Source organism: Grus americana, chromosome 4, assembly GCF_028858705.1.
Source record: "Grus americana isolate bGruAme1 chromosome 4, bGruAme1.mat, whole genome shotgun sequence".
Classification (NCBI taxonomy): domain Eukaryota; kingdom Metazoa; phylum Chordata; class Aves; order Gruiformes; family Gruidae; genus Grus; species Grus americana.
In genome coordinates this window covers 27,052,923-27,068,985 of record NC_072855.1, presented here as the reverse complement: position 1 = coordinate 27,068,985, position 16,063 = coordinate 27,052,923, and the positions used below count along the sequence as shown (strand labels likewise).

The 16,063-nt window shown below is 41.6% G+C and overlaps 1 protein-coding gene across 1 annotated transcript in view; it reads right to left on the bottom strand.

The window, feature by feature from the left end:
• Positions 1 to 4,688: 4,688 nt before the first annotated feature.
• The window catches only part of GRXCR1 (glutaredoxin and cysteine rich domain containing 1), a 43,166-nt gene continuing 31,791 nt past the window's right edge, over positions 4,689 to 16,063 (bottom strand). The window contains exons 3-4 of the mRNA XM_054825648.1: positions 7,868 to 7,933; positions 4,689 to 4,868 (exon numbers count right to left, since the gene is read on the bottom strand). Of these exons, the coding sequence (XP_054681623.1) occupies positions 4,689 to 4,868; positions 7,868 to 7,933 (246 nt within the window). The remainder of the gene's footprint in view (positions 4,869 to 7,867; positions 7,934 to 16,063) is intronic.

The following is a 16,063-nucleotide window of genomic DNA, read 5'->3' as shown; positions in this document are numbered from 1 at the left end:
GCTACTCTCGACAGAGCAAAACCAAAAATATTTATTAAATAGTATAAGATTAAATAAAATTCATAATCCCTAGGCTCTTAAATACTGCAAGTGAGGAATGCATTACTCTGAAATTCCCCAGTGTTATAACAAAGAAAACAGTGAGGAGGAGGAGCACCCTGCTTAAAGGGGTCCTCCCTATTGAGGGTAACAAATTTGCTTACACTCTACTCTTATGAACAGTAAAATCCTCTACAGAGTAGAAGACCAGTCATATGCTTAGATTCAATCCTGAAACCACACAAAATGAAAGTACATGTAGGTTTATCAACATGTGATCATCTGTTGAAATTTAATATACTATTAGTTTCTTCAGTGTAACATGGCTTTTTACTTGGAAAGGAGTGACAAATGCTTTAAGGACATTCGTCCCTTTCTTAAAATTCTTCAGATCAATATTAATAACAGGAAGAGAAGAAGGTTTTAGGTCAAAACTTGTAGAGGAAACCCTGCTATTGCAGCATTGAAGCCAAACTTCAGGTAAGTAGGGAGAACAGAAAGCTCAAAAGCAGCTCCTAATCACCACCTGGTCACTGAAAATTCACGTACACAACTTCTCAGAGTACTTGTTCATCTCAGATGGGTCTGAGCTCACACGAGCGAATGTGTGTAGATGTTGAACAGGCATCTGACTTCTGCAGAGATCTCGTGCCAAGTGTGAATTCAGCTGCTAGGTCCCTATTACATCAGCATTTGATTTTACATTAGAAAGTACTTGTACTCCTTTCTCTGCCTCACAATTGGCAGTTGTTCCCTTTCCAAAAATTAACCAGAAAATGTTATCCATAGCAGTGTAATACTTTCTAGCCTACTCTGCTTCATTTTCTGCTCTGTTCTAAATATTCTTTTTATTTCAAAAAGTTAGTTCAACCATTTTCTCCATTCAAAAGTATCATGAGGTCACCAAAGCGTATTCTGCAAGTCATTATATACTGCAACATCATATTTGTCTAGCCAGTTAGAGTGATATATGCAGTCTCCAGAGCAATGATCACAGAGTCTTTGCTGCTTATACCTGAAACGATACCTTTGTCAGTCAGTAGGAGCCTTTGCCACGGGAGGACCTGCATTTATCCATGAGGTTTCAAACATGTGAGACCTCAGATGGTCCTGATGTAGAAGCTGGTTCCCTGTAGCATTTCAGTTTCTACTTTTCAGTTCTTTTTCATGAACTTAACCGGTAGCTAGAGCCCATGAAAAAAGGAAATGAAAAATTAAATTTATAGACAAATCAGAGAACGGGTTGCATCATGTCGTGTCCTAGGACATGAATCCTGGTAAAGCCAAGCCACCTGATAGATGTAGTGTATCAGTATGGGGGCTATGTAGCACACTGGAAAGCATGCTGCAAGCTACAGGACTGAGAACTCCAAACCATTCTCTTTCCCAGGATTAAAAAGATTATTTTGCAAAGCAGACAGCCTAAGGATTACTTTGCTCTCTGTTACTGCTCTCATATATGTTAATAAACTGAGCTGTCAGCCAGAGAACACCTACTTGGGTCCTTACCTCAGTGTAGCAACAAGGTTCAGAAACAAGAGGAGCAGAGCTGGATGCATTTAGAAATAGAAAATTTCCTCTACAATGATGCAGCTGGATGAGTCTTATTTGTCATATCAGAGGAGGTCACTGTTAACTCCTTGGAAGTAAAGATGCAGCTCTGGTGTAAATCAGAACAGAGCTGCATCCCTTGTCGGTTCTCAGACTGGTTTAAAAATTGTATTACTAGCTGCCTGATATATCTCTTATACCAGAAAGAGTCATATCCCCCAACTGGCTCTTGGGTTTGCCTTAGTAATGTCATTGTCATCTTCAGTGCTTCTAGGATGGTCGGAGTGAGCTGAGAAGCCAGACCCAAAACCCTGGCAAAGATGGTAAACCATGCAGTAAAAACAACTTCTTGCAAAAAAAAAAAAAAAAATTGGGCTTGTTTTTGTTTTTCATGCAGGCTGTTACAATAAAAATACAGCTGGAGAGAAAAAGCTGGTAATTTAGTTGATGACAGAGGAAAAAAGAACTTTTCTAGCACTGGAAATTTGTCATACGTTTCTTGAAAAATATGTAGTGCCTGAAGATGCTCTATCTGTGAGCATTACATGTCCTGTGTTTTATTTTACTATCTGTTTTCATCATTTCTCCTTCTAAAAAGAAAACTAGGGAGGTTTTGTCTCATCTTTGCTCGCAGGAGTTAAGTGCCTCTGGTAGAAGGGCAGCGCCTTGGCTAGGACAGTCTCTCTAGGTTTCTTGCATGGCCCCTGGAGATAAATCAGGAAAGAAACTGGATTTAGTGTATTTGTCTCACTCTGAAGAGAAGCCATTTTCTGATTGCCTGAGAGGTGGGAAAACCAGCTTCAAATCCTTATTCGAGATCAGTGAAGAACATTTTCGGTGAAACTTTAACATACTTTGACGAGTTATAGTAATTTGGCCACATGGTGCTTCAGTGGAGGAATGGTGATAAGGACTATCTCATCAAGCAAAATGTCTTTTTGGGGGTGAAGACTGTGGAATTACAGTATCACAAATACACTGGCATCTTCTTCAATAGTAATTTCCCTCAAGGACAAATTTGCTTATGCCATCTTAAGTGCAGTATTCATGACTGTGAATGTGCTCGCTCCCGAGATCCATAGTATGTTAATGATGAAAAAAAAAGTAAGTTTTCATGCATCAGAAATGATGATATTCTAAGCATCAGTATTCTGCTTTATGCTACATTTCATTCCCTATCATACCAGTCTGGACTGCAATATTAGCCAGAAATGGAGGTTGCACGACAATATTAAATAAAAGAAGGGAACTGTATTTTCTTTCTTTTCTTCTTACCCATGCAGTAATAAGTTAAGCACATTTGCAATTCAGAGTTTTATTGCTGGCGTGCTGCTAAGCATTGTGGATGGCCTCTGTAGAAAATTTAATCTCTCTCATGTTATGCAGAAGATCCAGACACTCCCTCTGAGCCTAACTGTAGAAGCTGTAGGACCAGTAGGATCTTACAAGCACGTTGAAGCCTGCACATCAATATCTCATAGAATATGCATAAGTCCCTTAGATTCAAATGTTCAAAAAGATGTTAGTCCAACTTGTCAAACACTTCAGCACCAGCTATCCCCTCTAGATAGAGCGAGTGGAATGGAGGTGGAGGAAAGGTTGTTGTCTGCTGATTCAGGTGAGGGAAATAAGGCATCAGGAAACACAAATGTTATCAGAAGAGGCTTTTTTCCAAGCCACACTTTGTACAGCTGTAGCTATCCTGCTTTATATCACAGCTGTGCTGTGCCCAAAACACTGAAATAAAAGCTGAGTTTCCCATCACAAATTAAGGAAGGTTGTATGGGGAAGGGGGAAGGGAAATGGGGTCCCGCCCCAGAGTAAGCAGCATCTAGGAAAGTCAGCCGCACTTACCTAAACCCCAGTCAGCACAGCTTTGCAAGAAATGAGGCAAAACACAAAATCTGACATGGCTTAACATTTGCTAAAGCAGTTATGGCAGGATGGAATGCCTACCCTGGAAGCCTTTCCTAGGCAACACCAGTTTCAGCAAGCTGCTAAACCTCTGTATTGCTTGTGCCAGTACAGACTGACAGCAGGAACAGGAGGAAGATGTGCAATGTGAATGTAAGAAGGAGGTGGTGGTCCACTAAAGTACCCTGTTAAAAAGTGCTCTGTGGAAGGGCATGAATGATAATGCACTTCCAAACTGGGATATGTTCAACGTGGAGGGCCCACAGTCCATTCAGACTAATCGCTGACTAATTCTCTTGTGCTTGTGCTGGAGAAATCCACCAAAAATGACAAAGTGCTGAAGTTGTCTTGGCATAGACTAGTGGCCCTCCTGGAGAGAACGGATGCCCTAAAATACTCACACCAGGCTAGCTGTCAAACCACAGCAGTTACTAAGCTGAAAAAGTAGACATCTCATTCTCAATTACATTTTATGCAATTTATAAAGCTCTCCGGTGCTGTCAATTGAATCACTGTAAGGTCTACTGTAATACGTAGGATCATAAAGCTCTGAGATAATACAGCAATGGTTATCAACATCCACTATGTTAAATGTTTATGTAACTTTGTCTAACAACATTAATTTAGTACCAAATGCAAAACAGTACTAAAAGAGAAAGCTGATTCATGGGACTTTTAAGAAATGTTTCTGTTCTTCTGTTGCCACTTAGAATTCAGGCCAGAATTCGGCCATAGCGCCTTTTCAGGAAGTGTTAAGTGGAATGGTCTTGGGCTAGTTCACATCACAAAATCTTTATTCTCACTGATCTTGAAAGCAGCAGCTACTCAATAATCTGAAGGTTAAGTTTCATTTTGCTGTAATCTTGAGGGCATGACTCAGAAACACATACTATTGCTGATGATCTCCTATAGAAACAGGGAAGACTTCACATCCAAAGGGCTGATAATACAATAAGTTTTGCAGACTACAAATCCCTCTATAAAGAATGTAGAAAAATATATTTTAGAGTTCACAATATGGTCAGCAACCTAGGTTTAAACAGCTCAAATGATCAAACCAGCAGAAGTATACTACAAATGTATTTTTATTGACTGAATTGGATAAACAGATTAATTTAAAAAAAATCATATTACAAACTGGTGCAGTACCACAAAATCTGTTTGTACATGTGGACATGCCATTCTCAGCCTGCACAGCTCCTGCAGCGCTGTAGCCCATTCTCATTGCAAGCGGTACACTTGAGGGCTTTGAATGAGTCCGTAAAGCAGTTCCGAAAGACAGACATCTTGCTCCCATGGCACGCTGAGCACGGCAGGAAACCAAAGCCCCCACAGGAGGGGCACTCGTGAGGATGCTGGACTCTCTGCTCAGAGAAGAAAGTGAGAAAGACAAAAATGTTACCTCATCAACCACCATAAGCTCTAGCACAATGAGGGCTCCAGCACAGCTGAGAATACACTTTCTGGTTCCCATCTTGAGAAACATCCACCGCACATCCCAAGATATACCACCATGGATGACCAGTGCGTCTGCCTTTTCCTTTGGTCAGATCCACATGCAATGATCAGAGAGGGTCACTGCAGGTTCATCAGTCACGTTATATCTTAGTAGCCTGTGTTTATACCTGCCAAAATGGCTAGTTAAAGGATAGCTTGCATACATGACTCTGATGTAGCTTCAGGTCTAGAACAATTCTAGGAGGTTTTGCAATTGACTGAATCTAAACTCCTGGCAGTTTATGTTGGCGTTATATTTTCTATGCTGTATGTTAAGATATTATGACTTTTAGCATTTGCATGCTCATGCTGAACATGTTGATCTTATTACAGTTAGTGTTGATCATATCAAAAAGCAATTCCTGGCTTCTGACAAGTAGTGCTTGAGGGAAAAAGTGGTGTATTCAAAGTTAAGGATGTAGAATGCTGAAGCTTGAAGTGTAAAAGAGAAAGATCATCAATATTCAACAGTTATACCTGGAGAAAATTGCTGCAAGCAAGGCTTGGGCTCCCTCAATTGCCCTGATTCCCAAGTAAAACAATAATTTTACTCTGTTCTGGATTAAAGACAATGGAGAACACAGGAAGAGATTTCAAAGACATTTTTAAATTTCACTTGCTGAAAATGTTGCCAGTTTGTTTAATGATTGCCTTAAAGTTCTATATCAGGCAAATTAAAAGCGCATCACGCTGGGTACTTACCACAGCACAGATATGTGGCTTTAACATTGCACTGTTGAGTAAAGAATTTACAGATCTATTCACAAAGGAAGAACAGTATTCCATACCATTTCTGCTAGTGTTAGTCTGAGGAATTATGCACCACTAAAAAATTAGTCAGAATTATTACCAGAGTATACTAAAATATGTACAGATAACGTAGTCCTTCTTGTAGTTTCATCAAGGAAACTGAAGCTATTGCTGCAAAACCATTAATAATAGCATTCATCTATTGACAACTCAGATGAACGTGCAAAAAAGGCACTTTTTCTTTTTGTCCTATAGCTCATAAACTTGCTGTTCTTCTTCACCAGGCAAACAACTCCTATTACTATTAACTTCTCCAGGCACAATGTTTGGAAGTACTTAATGTAAAATAAGCATTCTTTTTGTCTCAGGAGTACACAGAGCTTTCATAATTTATGATGGCAGTTTACTTCATTGAACATCATTGCAAATATTTTAAGAGAATAATATTTTTAATCCTTACATTCACTATTTCTTGTTAGGCTTGTAAACTACTTTTCCATATGGTTAAGAGAACTAACAAAAACAAATGAAAAATTACCTTAACTCAGTTGCCTTGAACAATGGCCATTTCCTTCTTGAATAGATGACAGTTTATGTAATCACTTTCTGTATCTTCAGTAATGAAGAAACCTGACTGCCCCTTACAATTGTAGAATAGCCATTTTTGCAATAAAAAACAGGCAACAATGTGTTTGAAGCCATGTTTGTATTCAGTAAGCAGTTATCACAGTCTGCTGTAACCTGGCGTTGTTTGTCTTTCAGATGTACTTTCTATCCCAAGATTAGGACGCACATTGGGCTAGGCAATAATGTAGGACCCACCAAAGCAGGATCTGGGGACATTTCATTCCAAAATAATGAAAAATGTTAAGAAGGTGTATTAGCTAACCTTTCTAATTAGACCATAAGGATGCTGCATGCTTTAATCATATGTATGCATTTGTTTAATAGTTTCTGGTTAGCTATTGGATACCGTTCAATATGGCCAGCAGGTTCTTCTGCACTTTATACAGAAATACATACAGAGAGTCATGAGGCAAGGACAGTTCTGCTGAGTTAAGGAACAGGCCAGACAAATGCAGAAGGTGCCACCTGCACTGCAAAGGGATGAGGCAGTTCACAATTGACTGGAAAGTGTTAGATCTACCTCCTGAATAAGACAGAGGTGAAGAACCCTTAGGCTCAGCCTGACTGGAATTTTTGGAGGAGTTCAGGAAGGAGACTGGCTATAAGGGACCAACATGTTTCACCAACAGAGATACTCACTTTGTGTTAAACTCAAAGATGTATGGTATACAAAGAGTTACTGAAAGCATGTTAGGAAAGGATATGCTGTAGTTTGGCTAAATGCAGCAAAAGAAAAACCTTGGGGCTAAATCAATTAGATGTAGCTTTCTTTTGCTCTTGCATCAGTGTCTTTTACAAATACCATATTCTCATTATCTGTTTTTAATGTTGATGTTACATGCCGCAGAAGTTTATGTGTTACCTTAATTTGGTTAGGGGTGATTTCAAAATAACAAGATAATTAATAGCAATACCTTCCTTTTCTAATGACACAACTATCCATATAACCCAGAGAATTTAAAAGGACAAGGCAAACTAAGAGCTAGAGAAAGGTATGATAATCTGTAATTTGAAATCTATGCAAATTTGTGTAATTGGAAACTTCTGGCATTTGCCCAGATTTTGTAGATGCTCAGCTTTATGTCTAACCAGAATGCAGATGTGAGGTTCCCAGTGCGTTCACCACAGTACACAGAGAAGCGGTGCAGCATCGACACAAGAGGCCTGGCTCCTCCAGGGCATGGTGGAGGTTAAATACCAAAGATGATGTCAAAAGTTATGGGAAAGGGAAAATTACTTGCTTTTCCTGCTATGCCAAAACCAAGAGAACATAGGGATGGACGTTTTGGCTTGATGTTATCACCACTCATGTTTTCTTAAACTTAACAGGCTGTGATACTATGATATCATTCACTCAAAGGGCAAAACCTAAAAATGTAATTGGGATCATCAGTTTATAAAAGAAGAAGAGGAAGTGGTTAAAAAAATAGTTCTTAATTGCAAATATTCCAGGTATATTCTTTATGTTTATTTGCAGAAATACAATTACCTCAATTTTGGTTAAGAGATCCTGCAGTTCCCCAGACTCATTCATTAGCAAAATTTTCTCAGCACCCTATTAGTAAGAAGAAGAAGAAAAAGGTCAGCCAGTTTAGCATGAAAAAACAGAGATGATTAGAAGATGTGGTATTGAAAATTTAAACAGGCTGAGGACAAATTTCACTCACATTAAGTATTTTGTAATTAGGTCAACCTTAGGAAAGCTAGAAGGAGAGGAGAATCTAATCGCAGAAGTGCCTGAGGTTCGTTACCGGGCATCATATAACATTGCCTTTTCGTAAAAGGCAACACAGCTTGGAAATTCTGATTGTGCTCCCTTTATTTTACAGGGTATGCTTCCTGACAGAATAAAAAATATGTCTAGCTACCGTGTCAAAAATTACAATTATATAAATATACAACACATCAGAGAATGTAGCAAAATGAGAAGAGGAAATTGTATTTCAAATGTTCTGGCAGTTGAGCATTGAATTAAGACATAATATGCCTAATGTATAACACAAGGAGAAAAAGGGTAATGAAAATACTGTAACAACATTAAAGTCAGACACAACAATGAATAATAATAATTTAGTCTGAGTACATTAGGCCTCTGAGGGGTTCTGTGATCTGAACCAAGGCAGTACTGAAGTATTTTTTCTTTTTTCCTTCTGAAAGTAAATGCTAAGAGATTACTGCAGACAAAATGAAAGTGTCAAAGATGATGTAAAACTTTTTTTCCCTTTTCTTCTGATTAGAGGGCCACATTTGAAGGCTTACACTTCACTTATGTAACCTAATTCACTGAATACTCAATATTAGCAAACACAGACACTTTTAATCAGCGGAACACAAAAAAAAACCCAGCAAAAGGTGAGGAAACTGAGACAGAGATGGAGGGAACTGCGCAGCCCTTACTTGCTGCTAAGGATGATTGGCCACACCTAGACTGGGTGGTGGGTTCATGCAATCACGCTGACCAAGTTTGTTAGTCCCTGCATGCCCAGACTGTTAAATTTCACCTTTGGGTTTCCTTCCAGCATGAGCTGGGAGGTGTGGTGGGATGCTGGCACAGGGCTGAGGTGTGATGGGATGCTGGTACACAGCTAGGACGTGCCACTACTTTGAGCCTCCCACGGTCAACTGCAGGGTCTCTCTGCCCCAGCTTTCCACCAGCACTGGGAGGTGTGGGAAAGGCTTCCAGGGAGCACAGGGAACACATATGGGTCAGCAATGTATGTGTTAGCGTCTAGCCCCTCACAGTGACTTGCTGGGGACTGCACAGGCTACTAGTGGGTAGCCACCAAAACGTTGCAAAGGATTTTGTATGTCACCCTACTAAGGTTCATTTCCCTGTAGAAAGTCTTTTTGCTCTGGCTTTGTGGAGAAAAGAAGCACTTGTGACTCTGTGTTTGATGATTTTCATTTCAGTTAAAAAGCAAAATATTAATATTTTAGTGAATGTGAGTACCACTTTTTCAGTTAATGCTACTCTTACAGTGCTACACTTTCAATGAGATTTTTTAAAAAAAAAAAATCTACAAAGTAATTAGTTGTGGTTAATTTATCACAGAAGATGACAGGAGACTCAGATCAGCTAGCCTTACTTGTGCTGACTCTTCTATTGAAATTTGTTCTAGATCATGGGCACAGAGTGTACCAGCTGCGACACATGCATTAGGCTCTCTGTGTCCCCAGCACAGCAGCTTTTAGCAGTCTGTCGGCCCCTTTCATGCTTGCCTTCTGGTCTCTCCCTGCTTTTGTGCAGAACGGGCAGTGGGAGTGATGGGCACAACAAAGCGAGGGTTTGCCAAGGCGGCGCACAGAGCATTAGCTCAGCGCCTGAACGCACTGCAGCGGCTTAAGACAAAGCTTGCGCTGCCCATCCCATGCAGAGACATTAAGGATTTGCAGCTTTATTGATGTAATTGCAGCACTGCAAATTTCCTAAGCTAGACAAGCCCTGATTTGCCCTCGTTTAGGGAAGGACTTTTTTCTCTCCGGCACCAGTTGGCAAAATAATTCCTGTGACTTCTGCTCCATGTTACAGTGACGCTGTGTGATAACGCTGACCGGCTTTTACAGCAGTATAATTAAAAGTCTGACAGGTTTCACATTATAGATTCATATTTTAAAGGATTTATATTTCACATGACATTCAGTCAGCCAGCTGTGTTTCTTTCAAAGTGGAAAGCCTTGTTACTATGGTTTTAAAATTAAAAACCAAACGTCCAAATGGCTATCAATGTTTTTAAGTGTTTCAGTCTGTCTTTCCTGATTAACCACTGCCTCAAGTGAAATCTGAATAAAAGATACTTTGCAGATCCCTTTGGATCAGTAAATCTTAACACAGAGAGTTTGTAATTAATAGAGTAATTAAAGCAGCTGTTAAATAAGTCAAATAACTGCTTTCAACCAGAAATGATGTCTCTCTTTTTCTTCTTAGATTGTGCTCAGTCACAATTACCCACAAAGGGATGTGAAACATTAGAGTTTGTCCCTGCTAAGACTCACCTAAGGAGCACAAGGGACAGTGGCCACAAAGTTTAGAGAAGCAGCAGGGAGAAGTGAGTTTTCAGTTTTGTTAACCAGTCAAATTTCAAAGCACCAGCCTGCGAATCCTTTATCTCCTAACTTCAGTAGCTCTCTAGCATGGTGGTGGAGCGCAGGGGCTGCAGTCAGGTCTTTTCCCTTCTTTTCGCAAGGAAATGCCACAGACTTGGCTAAATCATTCAACAGGTGCACCGGTGGCAATATTGCACCAACCGAGACTCCCTGGGAACCATCCATAACCTAATTCATCATCCGGAGAGTGAGGGAGTGAGCAAGCAGAACTCGCTCACCCTTTAACAGTCCCATATGGACAGTGCAAAAGTCCAACGGAGAGTGGAGACTGACAGTAGACTATCGTGGCCTGAATGAAGTTGCATCACCGCTGAGCGCTGCTGTGACGGACATGCTAGAACTTCAATATGAACTGGAGTCAAAGGCAGGCAAGTGGTACGCCACAATGAATATCTCAAATGTGTTTTTCTCGATCCCTTTGGCAGCAGAGTGCAGGCCACAGTTTGCTTTCACTTGGAGGGGCATTCAGTCTACCTGGAATCGACTGCCCCAGGGGTGGAAACACAGCCCCGTCATTTGCCATGGGCTGATCCAGACTGCACTGGAACAGGGTGAAGCTCCAGAGCACCTGTAATATATTGACGACATCACTGTATGGGGCAACACAGCAGAAGTTTCTGAGAAAGGGAAGAAAATAGTCCAAATCCTTCTGAAAGCTGGTTTTGTCATACAACAAAGTAAGGTCAAGGGACCTGCACGGGAGATGCAGTTCTTAGGAATAAAATGGCAAGATGGATGCCATCAGATCCCACAGGATGTGACCAACGAAATAGCAGCCATGTTTCCACCAACTAGCAAACAGGAAACACAAGCTTGCTTAGGCATTGTGGGGCTTTGGAGGATGCATATTCCAAATTACAGTCTGACTGGAGCCCTCTCTATCAGGTGACACAGAAGAACAATTTCAAATGGGGTCCTGAACAACAACAAGCCTTTGAACAAATTAAACAGGAAGTAGTTCATGCAGTAACCCTTGGGCCAGTCTAGGCAGGACTGGATGTGAAAAATGTGCTCTACACCGCAGCCAGGGAGAACGGCCCTACCTGGAGTCTCTGGCAGAAAGCACCAGGGGAGACTCGAGGCCGACCCCTGAGGTTTTGGAGTCGGGGATACAGAGGATTCAAGGCTCGCTACACTCCGACTGAAAAAGAGATATTGGCAGCATATGAAGGGGTTCGATCTGCTTCAGAGGTGGTTGGTACTGAAGCACAGCTCTGCCTGGCAGCCCGACTGCCCGTGCTGGGCTGGATGTTCAAAGACAGGGCCCCTTCTACACACCATGCACCTGATGCTACGTGGAGTAAGTGGGTTGCACTGATTACACAGCGGGCTCAAACAGGAAACCCCAATTGCCCAGGAATTCTGGAATTGATCATTGACTGGCCAGAAGGCAAAGATTTTGGAATATCGCTGGAGGAGGTGACGCATGCTGAAGAGGCCCCACTGTATAATAAACTGCCAGAAAATGAGAAGGCCATCAAGAAGGGATGCAACATATAGGGCTTGTGATCGAGGGGTGGACTTGACCATGGGCACTATCACACAGGTTATCTATGAATGTGAAACATACACTGCAATCAAGCAAGCCAAGAGGTTGAAGCCTCTGTGGTATGGCAATGATGGCTGAAATATAAATATGGAAAGGCCTGGCAGATTGATTATATCCCACTCCCACAAACCCACCAAGGCAAGCACCATGTGCTTACAATGCTGGAAGCAACACTTGGATGGCTGGAAACATACCCTGTGCCCCATGTCACCACACGGAACACTATCCTGGGTCCTGAAAAACAAGTCCTGTGGTGACATGGAACCCCAGAAAGAATTGAGTCAAACAGGACTCATTTCCAAAACAACTCCATAGGTACCTGGGCCAAAGAGCATGGCATTGAGTGGGTGTATCACATGCCCTGTCATGCACCAGCCTCTGGGAAAATCAAACGATACAATGGGCTGCTAAAGACCACACTGAGATCAATGGGACCTTCAAACACTGGGATACACATTTAGCAAAGGCCACCTGGTTAGTTAACACTAGGGTGTCTACGAATCAAGCTGGCCCTGCCCAATCAAAACTTCCATGTGCTGTAGAAGGGGATAAGTTCCCTGTACTGCACATGAAGACCACGTTAGGGAAAATGGTCTGGGTTAGCCCTAGCCCTGCTTCAGGCAAAGGCAAACCCATCTGTGGGACTGCTTCTGCTCAAGGACCTGACTGCACTTGGTGAGGGATGCATAAGGATGGGGAAGTCTGATGTGTACTTCAAGGGGATTTGATTTTGGATGAGAATAGCCAATAAACTAAATTGTATGATGTTAATTCTAAATAACCCTGCCATCGTATGTCATCACTACTACAATTTCTATATGCTGTATCAATGGTATTACAGGAAGAATCACCTAAATTAATGAAGGATGAACTTTGATGAAACCAAGAAAGGGCAGCAATGATGGAACTAGAACTGGCTTCAGTAACCGGCGCCCAGCAAATTCCTTGAAATCGGCATCTTCAACCTGCAGACCATGGGCATGGCCACACCAGATACACCAGCCACGAGCTCCACATGCAGCATGCAACAATCCCACACCATGCACCGAATTGAAAGACTGTAGTGACAAATGGAGCCCAAAGTCATGGATGAAATAAACTCAACGGACATTTTAAAGGGATGGTCCATAGACTAAGGGAATGATATCTGTGTATCTATATATACATGTATATATATAAAAGACAGGAAAAGTGGTGTGGATTAATTGGAAGTGTAGGATCTAGGCATGACATAGATAGTATAGAATAAGGGGTGGATGATATCCTGATTTTCGGCTGGGATAGAGTTAATTTTCACCAGAAGCTGGGAGGGAACGCAGCCAGAACAGCTGACCCAAACTAGCCAAAGGGATATTCAACACCATATGACGTCATGCTCAGTATATAAGGGGGGACTGGTCGGGGAGGAGGAGTCATTGCTTGGGGGACAGGCTGGGCATCGGGTGCTGGACAGTGAGAAAAATGCATTGTGTATCACCTGCTTTGTATAGTCTTTTATTAGTATTGTTGTTGCTTTCCTCTCCCTGTGCTGTCCCAGTAAACTGTTCTTATTCCAACCCACGAGTTTTACGCTTTTATTCTGATTCTCCTCCCCATCCTACTTGGGGGGGAGGAGTGCGCGAGTGGCTGTGTGGTGCTTAGTTGCTGGCTGGGGCTAAATCACGACAGATTGACATGCAAAGAGCTATCATCAGATTAACTAAACCCTGCTTTTCCTGAAATGTTAAACTGCAAAATGGAGGAAGCAGATGGGAAAATGCTAGGTGACTTGATGCAATAATTACATCATAGTTTTACTGCCACCGAGCCATTCATATCCACCCCATCAAGTGAACGCCAGAAGAATGCATTTAGCAAAGCATGGAGGCAATTGAGAGCTATATGGCCACTGGAAAGCAGCAAAAAGGGAACAGTTACTACTTGCATAACAAAAAAATATGTTACACAGGTATTTTCTAAAAGTCAATTAAAAAATAGCCTCATCATTCTTAGGAAATAATCCTAACCAATGAGTCAAAATAATTTTACTGCAAATGTCATGCCATCGTGGATTCATTACAACTGGGAATACTAAATAGTAAATGGTTTCTTCAGGAAAAAAAAATACAAAATTCACATATTTGAAAAGATTCAAATAATAGGTTTATATGGCAGGTGAATACTGAATTCAGTCACATATTTAAAGTGAAAAATAAATGTATTTTAAAACTATTAAACATTTACTAAAGAGACTCTATTTGCCTTTTTTTATGTGCATACCTTTTCCAGTAGAGTGGGTCTTTACAGGACATAAACCTCTAACAGTACTGGGTGCCTTTGTAAACCAGTAAATGAATGCTCCCATTTTTAATTTTTTTTCCGCTATGTTTCTTTCTGGTTTTTGGAAGGCATTTTTTATTCTGCTTTGGTGTCCCAGCAGATGGCATAATTCCATTTCAGATGGAGGCAGCCTCAGGTGAAAAGGAGGGATTAGATCAGCTGGTAAAGAGCATGCTGCAGAAAGAACCCGCAGTTTCCTGAAAGACTGATATTTAGACAGTGTGTGTCAAGAAATACAATGATTCAGTCCTGAAAAAATGAGCAGATTAGAAAATGTGCTGTACTGAAGCACGCAGGACTGTGCTTGACAGGGGCTAAATATGATTTTTCTATTGCTTCTGCCCAAGTCACGGATTTGTTTGATTCCCCCTGTGCAGGCAATGATAAATTCCACAGCGCCGTGAAGATTTATCCACACAGCCTGCAGTGTTCTAACAATCTTATCCGTGCTTCTGTACGGCTCGGATGCTGTATACTCCATTAGATGCACATATGCTGTGTCCTGGTGCTTCTGTTACATTTATCTCATTAAAAATAATCTTGTCTCCTTTCAAAACTGTTCATATTTTAATTAGGGGTTGGGTTTTTTTCTCCTTATGACTCATTGAAAGGTGCTTTGCTCAACATAGATTCTTCTTTGTATTGCTACATGCAATCTCCTTCAGGGAGGGATTTGCCAGGAAATGAATATTCAAAATTTTAAAAAGAGAAACAGAAAAAGAGAGAGAAAAAAATATTGCATGATTAATTTACTAACACACCAAGCTTTTGGATTTCTGTGTTGCATTTGCATATCAGAAGATAATTATCATAAATTACATTATAGAAACGTCCACTGTTACCAACGAGACCAAATTCTGTAATTAGTTCTCAATCACATTTTAATGAAACACAAGCCCAGCACAGGCTCCAGCCAACTTACTGCCTTCGGAGTCACTGGTGCATTGTCTTCTTCAGGTGCCACATCCACCAGGCATTGACAGAGCTGGGGGGTGACTACTTCATTGTCAGACCTTCTCGATATGCAAAGTGTTCCCCCCTCCTCATTTCTCTTCCTAAACGATCGAATGCCAGCCTCTTTTATGAAGCCATATTAAGACAGAGAAATAAAATCTGCCATGAAAGAATGGGGGTTTTGCCACATTTACCAAACACAGCGTATGGATGTACGTCCCTTGCCGGCGCAAGCGGCAGGTTCACCCTGGGGCTCTCCCCTCCCGCCGCCCTGCCAGCCGCCGTGCTCCCGTCAGCAGCCGCAGCGGCCGCCTGAGCTAGCTCTGCTCACGGTGAACTCGGTTTCCCCATCCTGGTTCATCTCAACTAAAGCAGATTAGAGACTGATGCTGTAGCAACAGATCCAGAGCAGCAGTGCCCCCCAGTATGGTGACAATTAGCGGAGAGCAGCGGCGGGCAGAAGCCTCGTCTGTGAACGCTGGCAGAGCGAAGGGCTGCCACCAGCCTGGCTGGCCACGATGCCCCCGTGAGCAGAGCAGGCATCTCCCGGACTGATCCCTGCCCACAAAGCAGATTGTCCACAAATAATATCGCTGCTGTGTGGAGTAACTTTAATCCTCTCCTGGAGCTAAAGTCTGCTCCATGTAACCACAGTGTTCCTCATCAATTTAATCAAAAAAAGAAAAAAGAAAACACCTCCCAAGTCTTATTCTGTTCTCTTTTTTGGCAGATCAATACTTTTTTTTTTTTTAAACAATG